At 42.1% G+C, this 13,836-nt stretch overlaps 1 protein-coding gene across 1 annotated transcript in view; it reads left to right on the top strand.

The window, feature by feature from the left end:
- The window catches only part of EIF4G2 (eukaryotic translation initiation factor 4 gamma 2), a 45,764-nt gene extending 32,856 nt beyond the window's left edge, over window positions 1-12,908 (top strand). Inside the window, exons 2-24 of the mRNA XM_019551015.1 lie at window positions 8-164; window positions 482-596; window positions 2,197-2,261; window positions 2,506-2,571; window positions 3,000-3,125; window positions 3,567-3,669; window positions 4,197-4,328; window positions 4,418-4,484; window positions 4,587-4,738; window positions 5,052-5,162; window positions 5,834-5,917; window positions 6,025-6,123; window positions 6,289-6,430; window positions 6,522-6,682; window positions 7,050-7,163; window positions 8,037-8,162; window positions 8,447-8,551; window positions 8,662-8,877; window positions 9,147-9,405; window positions 9,623-9,827; window positions 10,392-10,603; window positions 11,250-11,371; window positions 12,049-12,908. Of these exons, the coding sequence (XP_019406560.1) occupies window positions 8-164; window positions 482-596; window positions 2,197-2,261; window positions 2,506-2,571; window positions 3,000-3,125; window positions 3,567-3,669; window positions 4,197-4,328; window positions 4,418-4,484; window positions 4,587-4,738; window positions 5,052-5,162; window positions 5,834-5,917; window positions 6,025-6,123; window positions 6,289-6,430; window positions 6,522-6,682; window positions 7,050-7,163; window positions 8,037-8,162; window positions 8,447-8,551; window positions 8,662-8,877; window positions 9,147-9,405; window positions 9,623-9,827; window positions 10,392-10,603; window positions 11,250-11,371; window positions 12,049-12,114 (3,005 nt within the window). The 3' untranslated portion in view covers window positions 12,115-12,908. The remainder of the gene's footprint in view (window positions 1-7; window positions 165-481; window positions 597-2,196; window positions 2,262-2,505; window positions 2,572-2,999; window positions 3,126-3,566; window positions 3,670-4,196; window positions 4,329-4,417; window positions 4,485-4,586; window positions 4,739-5,051; window positions 5,163-5,833; window positions 5,918-6,024; window positions 6,124-6,288; window positions 6,431-6,521; window positions 6,683-7,049; window positions 7,164-8,036; window positions 8,163-8,446; window positions 8,552-8,661; window positions 8,878-9,146; window positions 9,406-9,622; window positions 9,828-10,391; window positions 10,604-11,249; window positions 11,372-12,048) is intronic.
- Window positions 12,909-13,836: the final 928 nt, after the last annotated feature.

Raw genomic sequence — 13,836 nt, 5'->3', positions numbered from 1 at the left:
TCCCCAGGCAGAGATGCCCTCCATGCGGCCCCACGCCCCAACCGCACCGCTGCGGCGCTCCAAAGACAAGAGCGAGCGGGGTACAAACACGCCGCCTTCATTGCCGAGCTGCGTCACTTGCGCAACCGCCCGCTCTCCCCTCCCAGCACAAGCAATCCACTGGCGTAACTGGCTTCGTGAATACCGCTGCTGCACTGCGGCGGTGCTGCTGCTCAACCAAGCTTCCTCCCCCCCCCAACCTCCGCTCCCGAGGGCGGTATCACCGCCCCCTTCCTCTGCTGTGATTGGCCGGACGGGTGAAGCTGCCGGCGGCGATTGGCGGCGGGCGGGCCGAGGCGGGGTAGGTTGCGCCGAGGGTAATAAAGTTAGTGGAGCTGCTTCGCTGCGCGGTCGGTCGAGGCGGTGGTGAGGCGCAGTAGAGCTCTATGGAGGTGGCGGAGGGAAGCTCTCGGCGGCGGCTGCTCCTGCGCTGGTGACTCAGGAGACGCGCCCTGCCTCGCACGCTCCCCCGGCTCCCTCTCCCCCCTTCCCTCCTCTCGCCTCTCCACCCTCGCGAGCCGCCGGGACCCGGGAGAGCTGACGAGGCCGTAGGGAAGGTGAGGAGCTAGTTTGCTGGCGCCGGGCGCTGCCGGGCCCGGAGGGGGGGGTCCGCTGCTTAAGATGGCGGTCGCTTAAAATGGCCGCCATCTTCTCGCTCTTTCTGAGCCACAAAATGGCGGCGAGGGCTGGGGGCGAGGCCTCGCCGCGCTGCTCCGGGGGAGCCGCGGTCGCGGGGGACGAGGCAGGGGACAACCGGGCGGCGGCTGGGGCGACCCGTGCTGTGGAGCTAGGCCGGGAACAAAAGGGGCCGGATGCGAGTGGGGACCGGGGAGCGCCGGCGGGGGGCGCCGCTGCTCCGCCCGGGCTGCGCCGCCGCAGCCCTTTTGTTCGGCCGCGGCCATGTTGTGCGGCCGGGAGCCGGCCCGGGCCTCGCTGGCAGCGTGCTCCCCTCGTGGCCTCGCACCCTTCTTAAAAACGTCTTCTTAATTTAATTTCTCTCCCAGCAGGGGGCCTTGTCCGTCCCCACTCTCTTTTTTTGTTAAAGAGGGATTTGAACAAATAAGGTGACTGAAGTAAAACAGGCTCTTGGGGAGGGGGGGTTGTTTGTTTTTCAAAGCCTCTTCCGCCCCCCCCCCCCCAGGTTCCTCCTCCTGGTATCATCTCCACTCTCTGGTTAGAGTTAAGAGCAGAAAATCCAGTAGATCAGGGGTCCCCAAACACTGACAGATTGTGCACCACTAATTTAAAATGATACAACCTTAAGTACCACTAATATATTTTTGTCATGTAAAGTAATTTATAATAAATCTGTTGATGCATACTACTGGAGGTACCCATACCACAGGTTGGGAACCGCTGCAATAGAACATAAAAGAAAGGATCTCAAGAGATGATGTAGCCCAGCGGTTCTCGAGCTGTTTTGTACCAGGACCCATTTGGAAACAAGCAGCCCCTTGCAAGCTGGGACTCTACTAGCCTGCAAGGGAAAAGCCACAATTTCCCCACATTTTTCTCCTTGAAAGGAGAATCCATTTTTAAAGTTTGTTCCCAACCCTCTCATACTTGTGATCCACAGGTTGAGAAATGCTAATCTAGCCCAACCAGGGGATCAAACCTAGGACCTTTGTGTTATTAGGACAGTGGTTTTCCTATAGCTACAGAACTGCTGTAGGAACTAAGTTTCTGCAGGCATTGCATTGGTCTCTTACGTGAAGTAGGCCTGGATCAAATGTTTTCTCATCTGTTGCATCTAGCTATGCTGTGCTTTAATGCAATCTGACCAAACTTGGCCTTATTGTGTAGATGTCCCTGGATTTTTTACTAGCAAAACAATTGTACCCACTGTAGTGCATGATAGAATAAATAACATTTAATGCATAAACTCTTTTAGTATGTAATTTGTTTTGAAGTAATCTGTAGCAGTGTAGCAGTTGGAAAGAAGGAAATAAGAAATCTCCAGGTTTTTTAGGTCAGAAGAAAGGGTCTAGATTCCTTTATTTTCCATTATTACGGATAGTAAGCTAACTGTTTAGCTGTGAAAAAAACCTAACTGTAGGTATGATGGTCCCAAACAATCCACTGTAATACAGATGCTTGCTTTGTTTTTCTAGGTTTTGTTTTTCCCCACCCCGTCAATTTAATATTATTCTTTTGAAGATTCTTCATTGTCAAGCCGCCAAAGTGGAGAGTGCGATTGCAGAAGGGGGTGCTTCTCGTTTCAGGTACTGATATTTTTGTAAGAAGTCGCTATAAAAATCTGACAGCAAAAACTGATCGGGTCACATGCTAAGTGTAATTGTGTAGAGTGTAAAGCAGTTGGGCTTTTTAACTTATATTTGTGAGATGCGTACCTGAATTCTCAAATGTTCACAGAAGTTGTAGCTGGTTCTGTTTGAGATGCTCTTTGAGAAGTCCATGGAGTTGTAATAGTGTGACCTTTTAAACAATTTTGTTTTCTGGTAATAGTGCTTCTTCAGGCGGAGGAGGTGGTAGGGGTGCACCTCAGCACTATCCCAAGACTGCCGGTAACAGGTATGTTTGTTTGCTATACTGTGTGCATAAATGAGTGCTTAGCAGCAGTTATTAAATTGAAGAACTGTGTGTGTAAAATACTTTTGCATGAAATGCTTTAAGATTGTAACAGAATTTGGTCAGTCCAGTCTATCAAACTATCTTTATTCTTCTTCAGAAGAATCCATTCCTGTGTTGCTTTGCCTGTAGCTTTATAGCTAAAACATGAAATGCGGGGGAGGGACTGGTTGTTGTGTTTTGTTTGTTTGTTTTTTTCCCTTGGCCACTAGGGAATACCAGATCTGCCTTGGAAGTTACTGTTAGCCTTACAGTGCCTGCCTAAAAAGAATTATTGGTTAATTGTCTGATATTTAGAGTTGTCGTTCCACTAAAGGCAGCATTTGAGTAGCCACTCTTATGTTATACAAGTGTCTCTTTAATATTCACAGCGAGTTCCTGGGGAAAACCCCAGGGCAAAACGCTCAGAAATGGATTCCTTCCCGAAGCACTAGACGAGATGACGACTCCGCAAATGATAAAGAACGACATGACGCAATCTTCAGGAAAGTAAGAGGGTAAGTTCTGTCTTAAGATTGCTAGTAGTGGGTAAAAAGAGTACTTTAGGCTGAAAGTAACCTCCTTTCCGTTGTGTCTTATCAAAGTGTAGTAATGGTTTCCATATGAAATAGTTATAGAAATGCTAATCCTGTAAGAGGGTATGGAAAATGTACATGAGCTTGAAGGAGCTCTCTTAATGAAGTGGGGGAGGAACCCAACTGGCTTATGCTGGCATCTGGTGGGCCAGTACAAGTAGAAAATGCAGCATAAAAAAATTGTATTTATACAGCAAGCCATGCTTTCCTGGGACTCTGTTTCTTTGCATACCCTAACAGTTCCTGTTTCACATATATCTAAACTGCCTTTTTGGTAGCTAAGATGCAAAGAAAATTGAAATCTGGTTTTATGTGAAGGTATCTAGAATTTAACTTTTTTTTTCTTCTTCCTTTTTTCTTTAGCATACTAAATAAGCTTACTCCTGAAAAGTTTGACAAGCTATGCCTTGAGCTCCTCAATGTGGGTGTAGAGTCTAAGCTCATCCTAAAAGGGGTCATACTGCTGGTAAGTTAGATATACTGAATTTGATACTTGTTTTCTTTAGCTGGAATTAATAACCAGTTGTGCATGTTCAGAGAGGGCAATTTTTAATCTTGGTGAAAGCACCTAGATAATGTGTGAAGGAAAAATGGAATTAAATGTGCAAACTGTAAAGTGAAATTGGGCCACATTGGAAATTTATGAATGTGGGAAGCAGTCTATGAGCAGTTGCATTTAATGCAGGTGGGGAGGGGTTTCGAGTACTTGTCTGTTTAAATGCTTGTAAATGTGGCCAAATACTTAAGACTGAAGCACTTGCCTGATTTTGTCCTTAGGTTTTTGAGATTTAAGTCTGGTTGGCCATTGAATGACTGACTGACTGTACTGTCTCTGTGCCATACTTGCCAGGCTCCTAATTTGTAGAGAGTACTTAATAGTACTCCCACTTTAGTTGACCTAGTCTCATGTGGATAAGCTATTCAAAATTTCCTGTCAGTCTCTCAAAGAAACAGAGGTAAATTCTTCTAGTAAGGATGCTACTCTTTCTTTAGATCGTAGACAAAGCCCTTGAAGAGCCAAAGTATAGCTCGCTATATGCTCAACTATGTCTGCGACTGGCAGAAGATGCACCCAACTTTGATGGCCCATCAGCAGAGAGTCATCCAGGACAGAAGCAAAGCACAGTAAGTATATTATTTTTCTGGGTTTTATCCTGATAGTGTGGCTAACTGCATTATTCTGGAACTTAATCTTTTTTTTTAATTATTCCTAGACATTCAGACGCCTCCTAATTTCTAAACTCCAGGATGAATTTGAAAACCGAACCCGAAATGTTGATAGTAAGACTTCAGACATTTTCTTTGTAAAGGGAAGGTGGTAAATATTAAACCTACACAGAAGGGTTTTGACACTTTTTTTTTTTTTTTTTTTTTTTTTCCCAGTCTACGATAAGCATGATGCTCCCCTTCTCCCTGAGGAGGAAGAACAGAGAGCCATTGCCAAGATTAAGATGCTGGGGAACATCAAATTCATTGGAGAACTTGGCAAGCTTGATCTTATTCATGAATCTATCCTTCATAAGTGCATCAAAACAGTAAGTGCTGGGAGTTTTTTCTAAATTTGGTTTATGCTATATTTGCAAAATGGTCTCTCAAGTGAAATATTCCATACTGCTTTTGCAGGTTGTACACACTGAAGCTTTTTTGTCTTTCTTTTGAGGAGACTTTGAAAAACTGCTCTTAGAAGTCATAGTCTTTAAGTTGCATGACAGATGTAGTTACCAAAGCTGTTACCAAATATCTCAGATGAAGATTAGGTGCCAGAGGATTTGGAGTAGAACTATAAGCGCTGATTTAACTTTTTTTTTTTTTTAATGTATATTTAAGATGAGTCTTTCTTTACTTTAGCTTTTGGAAAAGAAGAAGAGAGTCCAACTCAAGGATATGGGGGAGGATTTGGAGTGCCTCTGTCAGATAATGAGGACAGTGGGACCTAGATTAGACCATGCAAAAGCCAAGGTATGTCTCAAACTTGGTATGATACACTGTGCACTTGGTTCACAAATTATGCTGATTTGGTGATTCAGCTTCAGTCTGGTTGCCAATATTGCAGTTTAGAAAAACTACACTTGAAGGAAGTAAGAGACTTGAAAGAGTGTGCAGCATTTTATCACAAGGTATACATTGAAATGGAAAACCTTAAGTATTGCCTCCGGGCTTCCCTCTACACCTGCAATGTTGGATTTATAAGGGATAATTTGATACGGCTACTCCTGAAAAATCTGTCTGTAACATGGAAACAAGTATTTTCCTAGGCGCTGAAGCAAAGTTCAACCACTATACTGAGATAGTGGATGTAGAACACCCAAGAACAAACAGATGACTTCCCTACACCAACCTGAGCAGACCTACTTCAGTGTACATCTAAAGCTATCTAGTTAAGTTGTAGTGAAACAAAGCCATAAATACCTGTAAATATTCTGTATTTACTATTTTACAGGTGGCTGGAGTTTTATTTTTAAGTACTGGTGGTGAATTGGTTATAGTCCAGTTTAAGTGAACTTTAGAAAGTGAAGAAAAGCTTTACAGGGTTAACTTTTGGATCTTTCCTCCTAAAGAAGTTGGTGGTAGTATGTGAGGAACTGAGCGACTAAGCTTTGTGTGGGCTTTTGTTCTCTCTTTCCCTTCAGTCCTTAATGGATCAGTACTTTGCCCGTATGCGCTCCTTGATGTCAAGTAAGGAATTGCCAGCAAGGATTCGTTTCCTGCTGCAGGTAGGATTACAGATCCCTTGTTTCCTGAGGGTCCTGACTGCTCGAGCTTCTGTTTTGGGGGGTGTTAAATAATTTTTAACTTGCTTGCTTGTTTTCCTTTTTTGAAGGATACTGTGGAGTTGAGAGAACACAACTGGGTTCCTCGCAAAGCTTTTCTTGACAATGGACCAAAGACTATCAATCAAATCCGTCAAGATGCAGTAAAAGTAGGTACCTTCCATGTGTCTACATCAAATCAGCGATGTGCTTCAGGACTCCTCTGTAGAGTTTGAGTCCAGTGGGAGTTGGAAAACTTAACTAATAAATTGTGCTGTCCAAGGTGTGCAAGACCAGTTTTGATTCAGTTGTGTGTGGGTTTTTTTCTTTTGAAGGATCTAGGAGTTTTTATTCCTCCTCCTATGTCTCAAGGGATGAGAAGCGACTTCTTTCTGGAGGGACCGTTTATGCCACCAAGGATGAAACTTGACAGGGACCCACTTGGGGGGCTTGCTGATATGTTCGGACAAATGCCAGGTATGAGAGCTTAAAGTTGCCATTTCAGATGCTTTCTTTACGGTCACCTAATGTACTCAAATTTTACTATTAACTTTTATTTTTTGCCTAGGTAGCGGAATTGGTACTGGTCCTGGAGTTATTCAGGATAGATTTTCACCTACTATGGGACGTCATCGTTCAAATCAACTCTTCAATGGCCATGGGGGACATCTCATGCCTCCTGCTCAATCCCAGTTTGGAGACCTAGGAAAATCTTTTTTGAAAAGTCAGGTAAGGAATATGTTACCAAAGAGTAGTTTTGTTTGTTTCCAGATAGGCAGGCTATCTTCCGTATGGAAGATCGCCCATTTGAAGTCTGACAAGACTCAAAAATAAAACTTCTTGAAGGAAAGAAGTGCATATCAGCATGGCCTTAGGCAGGAATTGCAGTGTGGTGTCTTGAGGTTTTGTGTGTGCACTTCTAAAAGAAAAAAAGTCCTAATTTTAGGGATAGAAACTACTCTTTTTTTTTTTTTTTTCTCCTTTCTCCCTCCCTGGCAGACAGGGAGCTCTTCTGGTTCCCTGATGCTACTGCCATATGTTGTGCAGTGCCCCATCATCTACACTTCTCTCTCTGTATCTCCGTTTTCTGAAATAGGGGCAAAGCCAGCTCTACCATAACCAGAATCAGGGACTATTATCCCAGCAACAAGGACAGTCGAAGGATATGCCACCTCGGTTTTCTAAGAAGGGACAGCTTAATGCAGATGAGGTATATGCCTATATTACTTAAAGCTTATTTTAAACATTGCCCAATGATTATAGCAAGACGCGTTATTACGAGGACTAATGCTGGAACTCTACTTCTTACTCTTGCTCTTCCCTTTTCTTCTTTGTCCTTCTTTGCTTTCACCTTTTTTATCCCTCACTTATTTTCTTGGGGTGTCCAGCGTCCTATGAACACGATTATGAGATATGAGGGCAATTTTTTGGAGTGGTTCCCCCCCTCCCCCAACCTGCCCCCCTCATGATCCCTAGTCATTCCTCTGGTCTTTGTCATACAGTAGTCTAACAGAATGCTTATTTCCAGGCGCTCTGCTCTGGAGTTAAGCACCACGATCAAATGACATTTACCCTAGTCTGAAAACTGGCTAATGCATGTATTCAGGTGCATAGTACTGAGATGCCTCATCTCCTTTGAAAATGTAAATAGTAACGTGCAAGTCTGATAACTGTTGGATTTTGTCGGATAACAAAAGTTGTTAAAACCTTGGGTCTGTAGCTGAATGAATTCTATTCCTGCATTGATACTTGCAGTTTAAACTTCATATCTGACACTAAGCCAACAGTCAAGATTTTCAAATAGATGGATTTTTTTTTTTTAAGCAACTCAAGAAAATTATAGGGGTTTTTTTTTTTCCTTGGTTCTCATTCACCAGTGCTTGAGTATATTGGCATATAGCTGGACCAGTAAACTATAGCTTAGCTTGACAGGTGTAAAATAAGGGAATTAATCCCATAGAGCACACCATTGTAAGACTAGAGTAAGTCTAGGCTTATTTAATATCCTGAAGTGAAAAACCTCAGCACTTGAAGCTCTGTCTTTTTTTGGTTAATTGTTTTTTGGTTTTTTTTTTGTCTACAGATCAGCCTGCGACCTGCACAGTCTTTCCTAATGAATAAAAACCAAGTGCCAAAGCTTCAGCCCCAGATAACTATGATTCCTCCCAGTGCACAACCACCACGCACTCAAACACCACCTTTGGGACAGGTAACTAATAAGAATAATAAGGTCTTTTTCGTTGCCAAATATATTTTTAGTTTTTCATGCACGTCAAATCCTAGTTCTGATGCTTAAAGACTATAGTTAGGGCTTCACTGTGGCACTGTACATAAGACGGCATCCTTTCACCCTTCACTTAAATGTTGTAAGTTCTCTTGCTTTTTCACAGTAAAAATTGGTATGCAAAACCCAATACTATTTGCTAGCTCTACATATGTCATTAGACCTTTTGAAATCTGACTTCTAAAATTACCTTATCTTCCATTTTAAAGCCACCTCAGCTTGGTCTCAAGACAAATCCACCACTTATCCAAGAGAAGCCTGCAAAGACTAGCAAAAAGCCGCCACCTTCTAAGGAAGAACTACTTAAACAAACTGTAGGTTTGCTTTCTAATGTTAAGATGTCCCGGGGTTTTTTTGTTTTGTTTTGTCTTTTTTTCCTAGTTTTACAAACAAATGAGACGCACTTGTTTGCTTGTCTTTTCAGGAAGCTGTTGTGACGGAGTACCTGAACAATGGAAATGCAAATGATGCTGTCAATAGTGTGCGAGAAATGAGAGCTCCAAAACCCTTTATTCCAGAGATGCTGAGCAAAGTAGTCATTCAGTCCCTAGACCGAACAGATGAAGACAGAGAGAAAGCAAGTTCTTTGATCAGTTTACTCAAACAGGAAGGAGTAGCCACTAGTGACAACTTCATGCAGGTATTTTTTTTTTTTTTTTTTTTTTAAATGCAGCAATAACTACCAGTTATACAAGAATAGGGTATTTAATCCAAGTAGTTGACAACGGTGTGACAAATAAGTATAGTGGCTGTTTAGGCATCACTTGAATTCAGTTCCTTAATTTAATACAGGTCCTTCATCTCTTGCCTTAATCTAGTATAAGAGTGAAATGTCTTTGATGGACTAAACTGAATGTGTACACCTGTAAGTTGGTGTTTACAGTCTTAATGCTGTTTTGCTGTCTCTAGGCATTCCTGAATGTATTGGACCAGTGCCCAAAACTTGAGGTAGACATCCCTTTGGTGAAATCCTACTTAGCACAATTTGCAGCCCGTGCTATTATTTCAGAACTGGTGAGCATTTCTGAACTGGCTCAACCGCTGGAGAGTGGCACCCATTTCCCCCTCTTCTTGCTTTGCCTTCAACAATTAGCCAAGTTACAAGATCGTGAATGGCTAACAGAACTTTTCCAACAAAGCAAAGTCAATATGCAGAAGATGTTGCCTGGTAAGTGATCAAAATAGCTCTCTACCAGGCTTATTAAAATGATCTCAAACCATTTAGTTTTGATATGATTTAAGTGTTTCTATCTGCATTTACTACTTGAACATGGCTTATCGCATGTACAGAAGAGTCCCCAAAACAGGGAAGTCGTCTGGGTCCCTCAGTAGACTTTGGTGGGGAGGAAATTTTTAATCGGCAATCATTTCTTTTGTGTTGTCAGAAATTGACCAGAACAAGGATCGTATGTTGGAGATCTTAGAAGGGAAAGGTCTTAGTTTCTTGTTCCCACTTCTAAAACTAGAGAAGGAACTGTTAAAGCAAATAAAGTTGGATCCGTCTCCTCAAGTCATCTATAAGTGGATTAAAGATAACATTTCACCCAAACTTCATGTAGATAAAGGATTTGTGAATATATTGATGACCAGGTGAGGAGCTAGTTTTGTTCTGTTTTTAAATTGCTCTGTGTGAGTTGATATTATTTCAGTGGTTATGAAAATTTGCTTATTGAGTAATTTCCATCCAAGGAATTTAAAGCATGCACCTCACAGCAACAACTGTGAAACGAGACTATAATTCTGTATGTATTAATTATATCAAAGGATATCCTGTATTGCCACTCCTTTCTGCAACCAGAATGGGGATGGGTGATGATTTGCCTTAAGCACCATTTAAACATTGTCATAGGAAGAGAGACTGTTTTGAGGAGTGAAGTTAGCATTCACTCTCCTGAAATTTTTGCCCCAACAGAAGAAGCTAAAGAACCAAATAACTTGTTGCAGTTTTGAATACAATTGGACCTACAGATCCTAACCAGAGACCTAATTTGTCAGTAAGGTCAACATGAATTGTCTGTGTTCCAAATACTTGCAAATAGAACCTGACTAAACTGAGCCTAGGAAATAGTTACCTTTTTAATGTATGGGTCTGCATGTTCTGGTTTACTCAAATGAAAATTTTGGTTTTTAATGACTGACTTCTTCTTTTTCTAGTTTCTTACAGTATATTTCTAGTGAAGTAAACCCACCTAATGATGAACCAGATTCTTCATCTGCTCCTTCTAAAGAGCAATTAGAGCAGGAAAAACAGCTGCTGCTTTCCTTCAAGCCAGTAATGCAGAAGTTCCTTCATGACCATGTTGATCTACAAGTGAGTGCTCTATATGCACTTCAGGTGCACTGCTACAACAACAACTTTCCAAAAGGTATAGTAGTAAACTTCTCTTTAACATGTTGACTTCTATAAAACATGATGCTGCTTTAAACTAAGGATGAATTCTGCCTCTTTACACTGAAGATGCCTATATACATGCAGCACAGCTGCTCTGTCCTGTAATTAGTGTGTTGGAGCAGACTCTCTACGATGTTCCAGCAGATTAATGGTGTACCATACTCCAACAGAGATTACTGTCACATGTTTTGGCATCCCCACATTGAAAAATGTCAGTGGGGGCACTTTAGAGCTCAAATAACGTTTACTTAAAGTACCCCTGCAGCTACTTTTTCAGCGGCAGGGATGTTGACGCACGTGATGCTCTGGGGCCTTCAATTAAAGGGCTCTTGGAGCCCCCTGCCCCTGCTTCCTTAAGTGTGTGTGTAGAAACACCCTGAGTTTCATTTAAAACCTCTATGCTTAGAATTCTCAAATGTAGTCAGCTGTCTTTTTTCTCTCTTCACCCCCCTTTGGATACCATAGGGACTACATGGTGTACTTAGTAAATTTTAAGCTGCACTTTTAATATGCAGTTGAGTCTTAACCTAGAGCTTGTTAGAGCCAGACAAACTGTTACTGATGCTAGGGCTACATTTAAGTGGTTTGTTCAACTTCTTTTGTTTTCCCTTGTCTCTTAGGCATGTTACTGCGCTTCTTTGTTCATTTCTATGACATGGAAATTATTGAGGAAGAAGCCTTCTTGGCATGGAAAGAAGATATTACCCAAGAGTTTCCAGGGAAAGGCAAAGCTTTATTCCAGGTAAGTCTTTTGGCAGAAATTGCTAAAGTCCTTTAGAGCAGTGGTTCTCAACCTCTTTTTGTACCAGGACCCACTTGTAAACATCAATGGCCAGTTAACCCAGTGCCCGTCACTTCCAACCCACTGCCCCGTGCCCCCCAGTGTGTAAGGTGGGGGGTGGGTGTAGGACTCAGAGGCCCCTTGCAAGCTGCAACTCTACCAGCCTGCAAGGGAAAAAGACGACAGTTTCCCACCTTTTTTTCTTCCTTTTAAAAGGAGAACCCATTTTTAATGGCTCTTTTTCATGGCCCTTCTATATATCCTTGTGACCCACTTTTTTTGGCTCGTGACCGACCCACAGATTGAGAAATGCTGCTGTAGTGCAGCCTTCTGTAATAGTGTTCAGAAGAACTTTACAAATTTAAGTTATTTTGTTCATCCTTTCAAATTTTACCCAAGCATTAAGCTTTTTAATGAGGAAGGTATCTGGGATGGGGGGAGGAGGAGAATAACCTAAGTATTGAACCCTAGGCTGCTTGTGTGGATGGGTAAAATTTGTGTGGAAACATTTTATGTGCTAATTGGATCTTAAGAAGGTCATCCAAACAGAACTCCTCATATGTTTGTGAAGCAGATGGGAGCAGAGTGCTTGAAACTTACTGTTTCTTCTCCTGAAGTCCATATTCATATAATTGCAGGTCAACCAGTGGCTAACCTGGCTGGAAACTGCTGAAGAAGAGGAATCTGAAGAAGAAGCTGACTAAAGAACCAGCCAAAGCCTTAAATTGTGCAAACATACTGTTGCTATGATGTAACTGCATTTGACCTAACCACTGCGAAAATTCATTCCGCTGTAATGTTTTCACAATATTTAAAGCAGAAGTAAATCAATAGGATATTCTTCTGCAAAAGGTTTTTGTAGTATGTCTTAATCATAGTCTACCATAAAATATTTTAGAGTATCTTTAATGTTTAGATAACAGTGTATTAGCAGCATGCAATAATTACATCATAAGTTCTCAAGCAGAAGCAGTCTATTGCAAGGGTTGTCTTTACCAGTTATCATAGGCTGTTTTTAAGTTTAGAAAACTGAATAGCAACACTGAATACTGTAGAAATGCACTTTGCTCAGTGTAATACTTGAGTCGTTGCAATATTTGATTATCCATTTGGTTGTTACAGAGAATCCTTAACTGTAATCGATGGTTGTTGCCGTAATAGTATATTGCCTGTATTTCTACCTCTAGTAATGGGCTTTATGTGCTAGATTTTTAATATCCTTGAGCCTGGGCAAGTGCATAAGTCTTTTTAAAAAGGAAGAAAAAAAAAAAACAGTTGACTTGCACAAAACCTAATCAGCTTGGAGAGGTGGTTAAATGCCCTTGGAAGTGGTTTGTTATTTTCCTTTTTGTTTTGTGGGTGTGAAACAAAATGGTGAGAAATTGAATTGGTCCCTTCTTATTATAGTATTGAAATTAAGTCTACTTAATTTATCAAGACCATGTTCATGCCCTGATTTTATATACTTGTATCTATCAATAAACATTGTGATACTTGACAAGTGTTTTTTGTTTTTTCCTGACCTCCTAGTAGAAGAGCTTGGAGTTTAGAGCAGGGCTGTCCAAGTGGCATCTTGTGACATGCAAATTAGAAGCACCTAAGCTACCTGACTGCTTCCTACCCCTTCTCCTGCCCCACTGCTCCAGCTGTGGTTGGAACCACTATCTCCAGGCTTCCACTTCTCAACCCTAGGGGGCATGATGCAACTTGCAATACTGGAGTAGGTCACAACCTGGGGTACCAGTTGGAATTTGCAGTGAAGAAGCTGAGGGTGGGAGGCCTTTATGCTGGGTGCCTTTTATGGTGTCTGGCTTGTGCTGTGCTTGCTGCTGTAGTTTATAAAGCACATAGCTCTTAGCCACTTAAGTTCTAGACTGTTTATTCCTAAGGGGGGGAATCTTAAATGCTACTGCCTTTTATCTAAGATGGTTATCTCAAGCAGGTATTAACTTTTCGACCTAGTGTAGTTAGAAAGTTAGGGTTGGAAGGGACCACAGGAGATCATCTAGTCTAGCCATCTGCTTGAGGTAGGACCATCCCCAACTAGATAATCCCAGCCAAGGCTTTACCTAGTTGGGTCTTAAAAACCTCCAAGGATAGAATTTCTACCACCTCTCTAGGTAACCCATTCCAGTGTTTTTTACTGTCTTAGTAAGAAGTCTTCCTAATATCTAACCTAAACTTCCCTTGTTGCAACTTGAGATGGTTGCTCCTTGTGTTATCTGCCACCACTGAGAACAATCTAGCTCAGGGGTGGGCAGATTGCAGCCTGGGGGCTGGATGCAGCCCACCAGGCCATTCTTTCTGGCCAATAGGGCCCCTAAAAAAGGTAGCAGACTAATAATAATAATGCCTTGGGCTGCCTGTCATGCAGCCATCAATGGCTCGCCAAAACTCAGTAAGCGGCCCTCTGCCTAAAATAACTG

Source organism: Crocodylus porosus, unplaced genomic scaffold (genome assembly GCF_001723895.1).
Source record: "Crocodylus porosus isolate Cpor-Errol unplaced genomic scaffold, CroPor_comp1, whole genome shotgun sequence".
NCBI classification, from domain to species: Eukaryota; Metazoa; Chordata; order Crocodylia; family Crocodylidae; genus Crocodylus; species Crocodylus porosus.
This window is presented reverse-complemented; position numbering and strand designations above follow the sequence as displayed.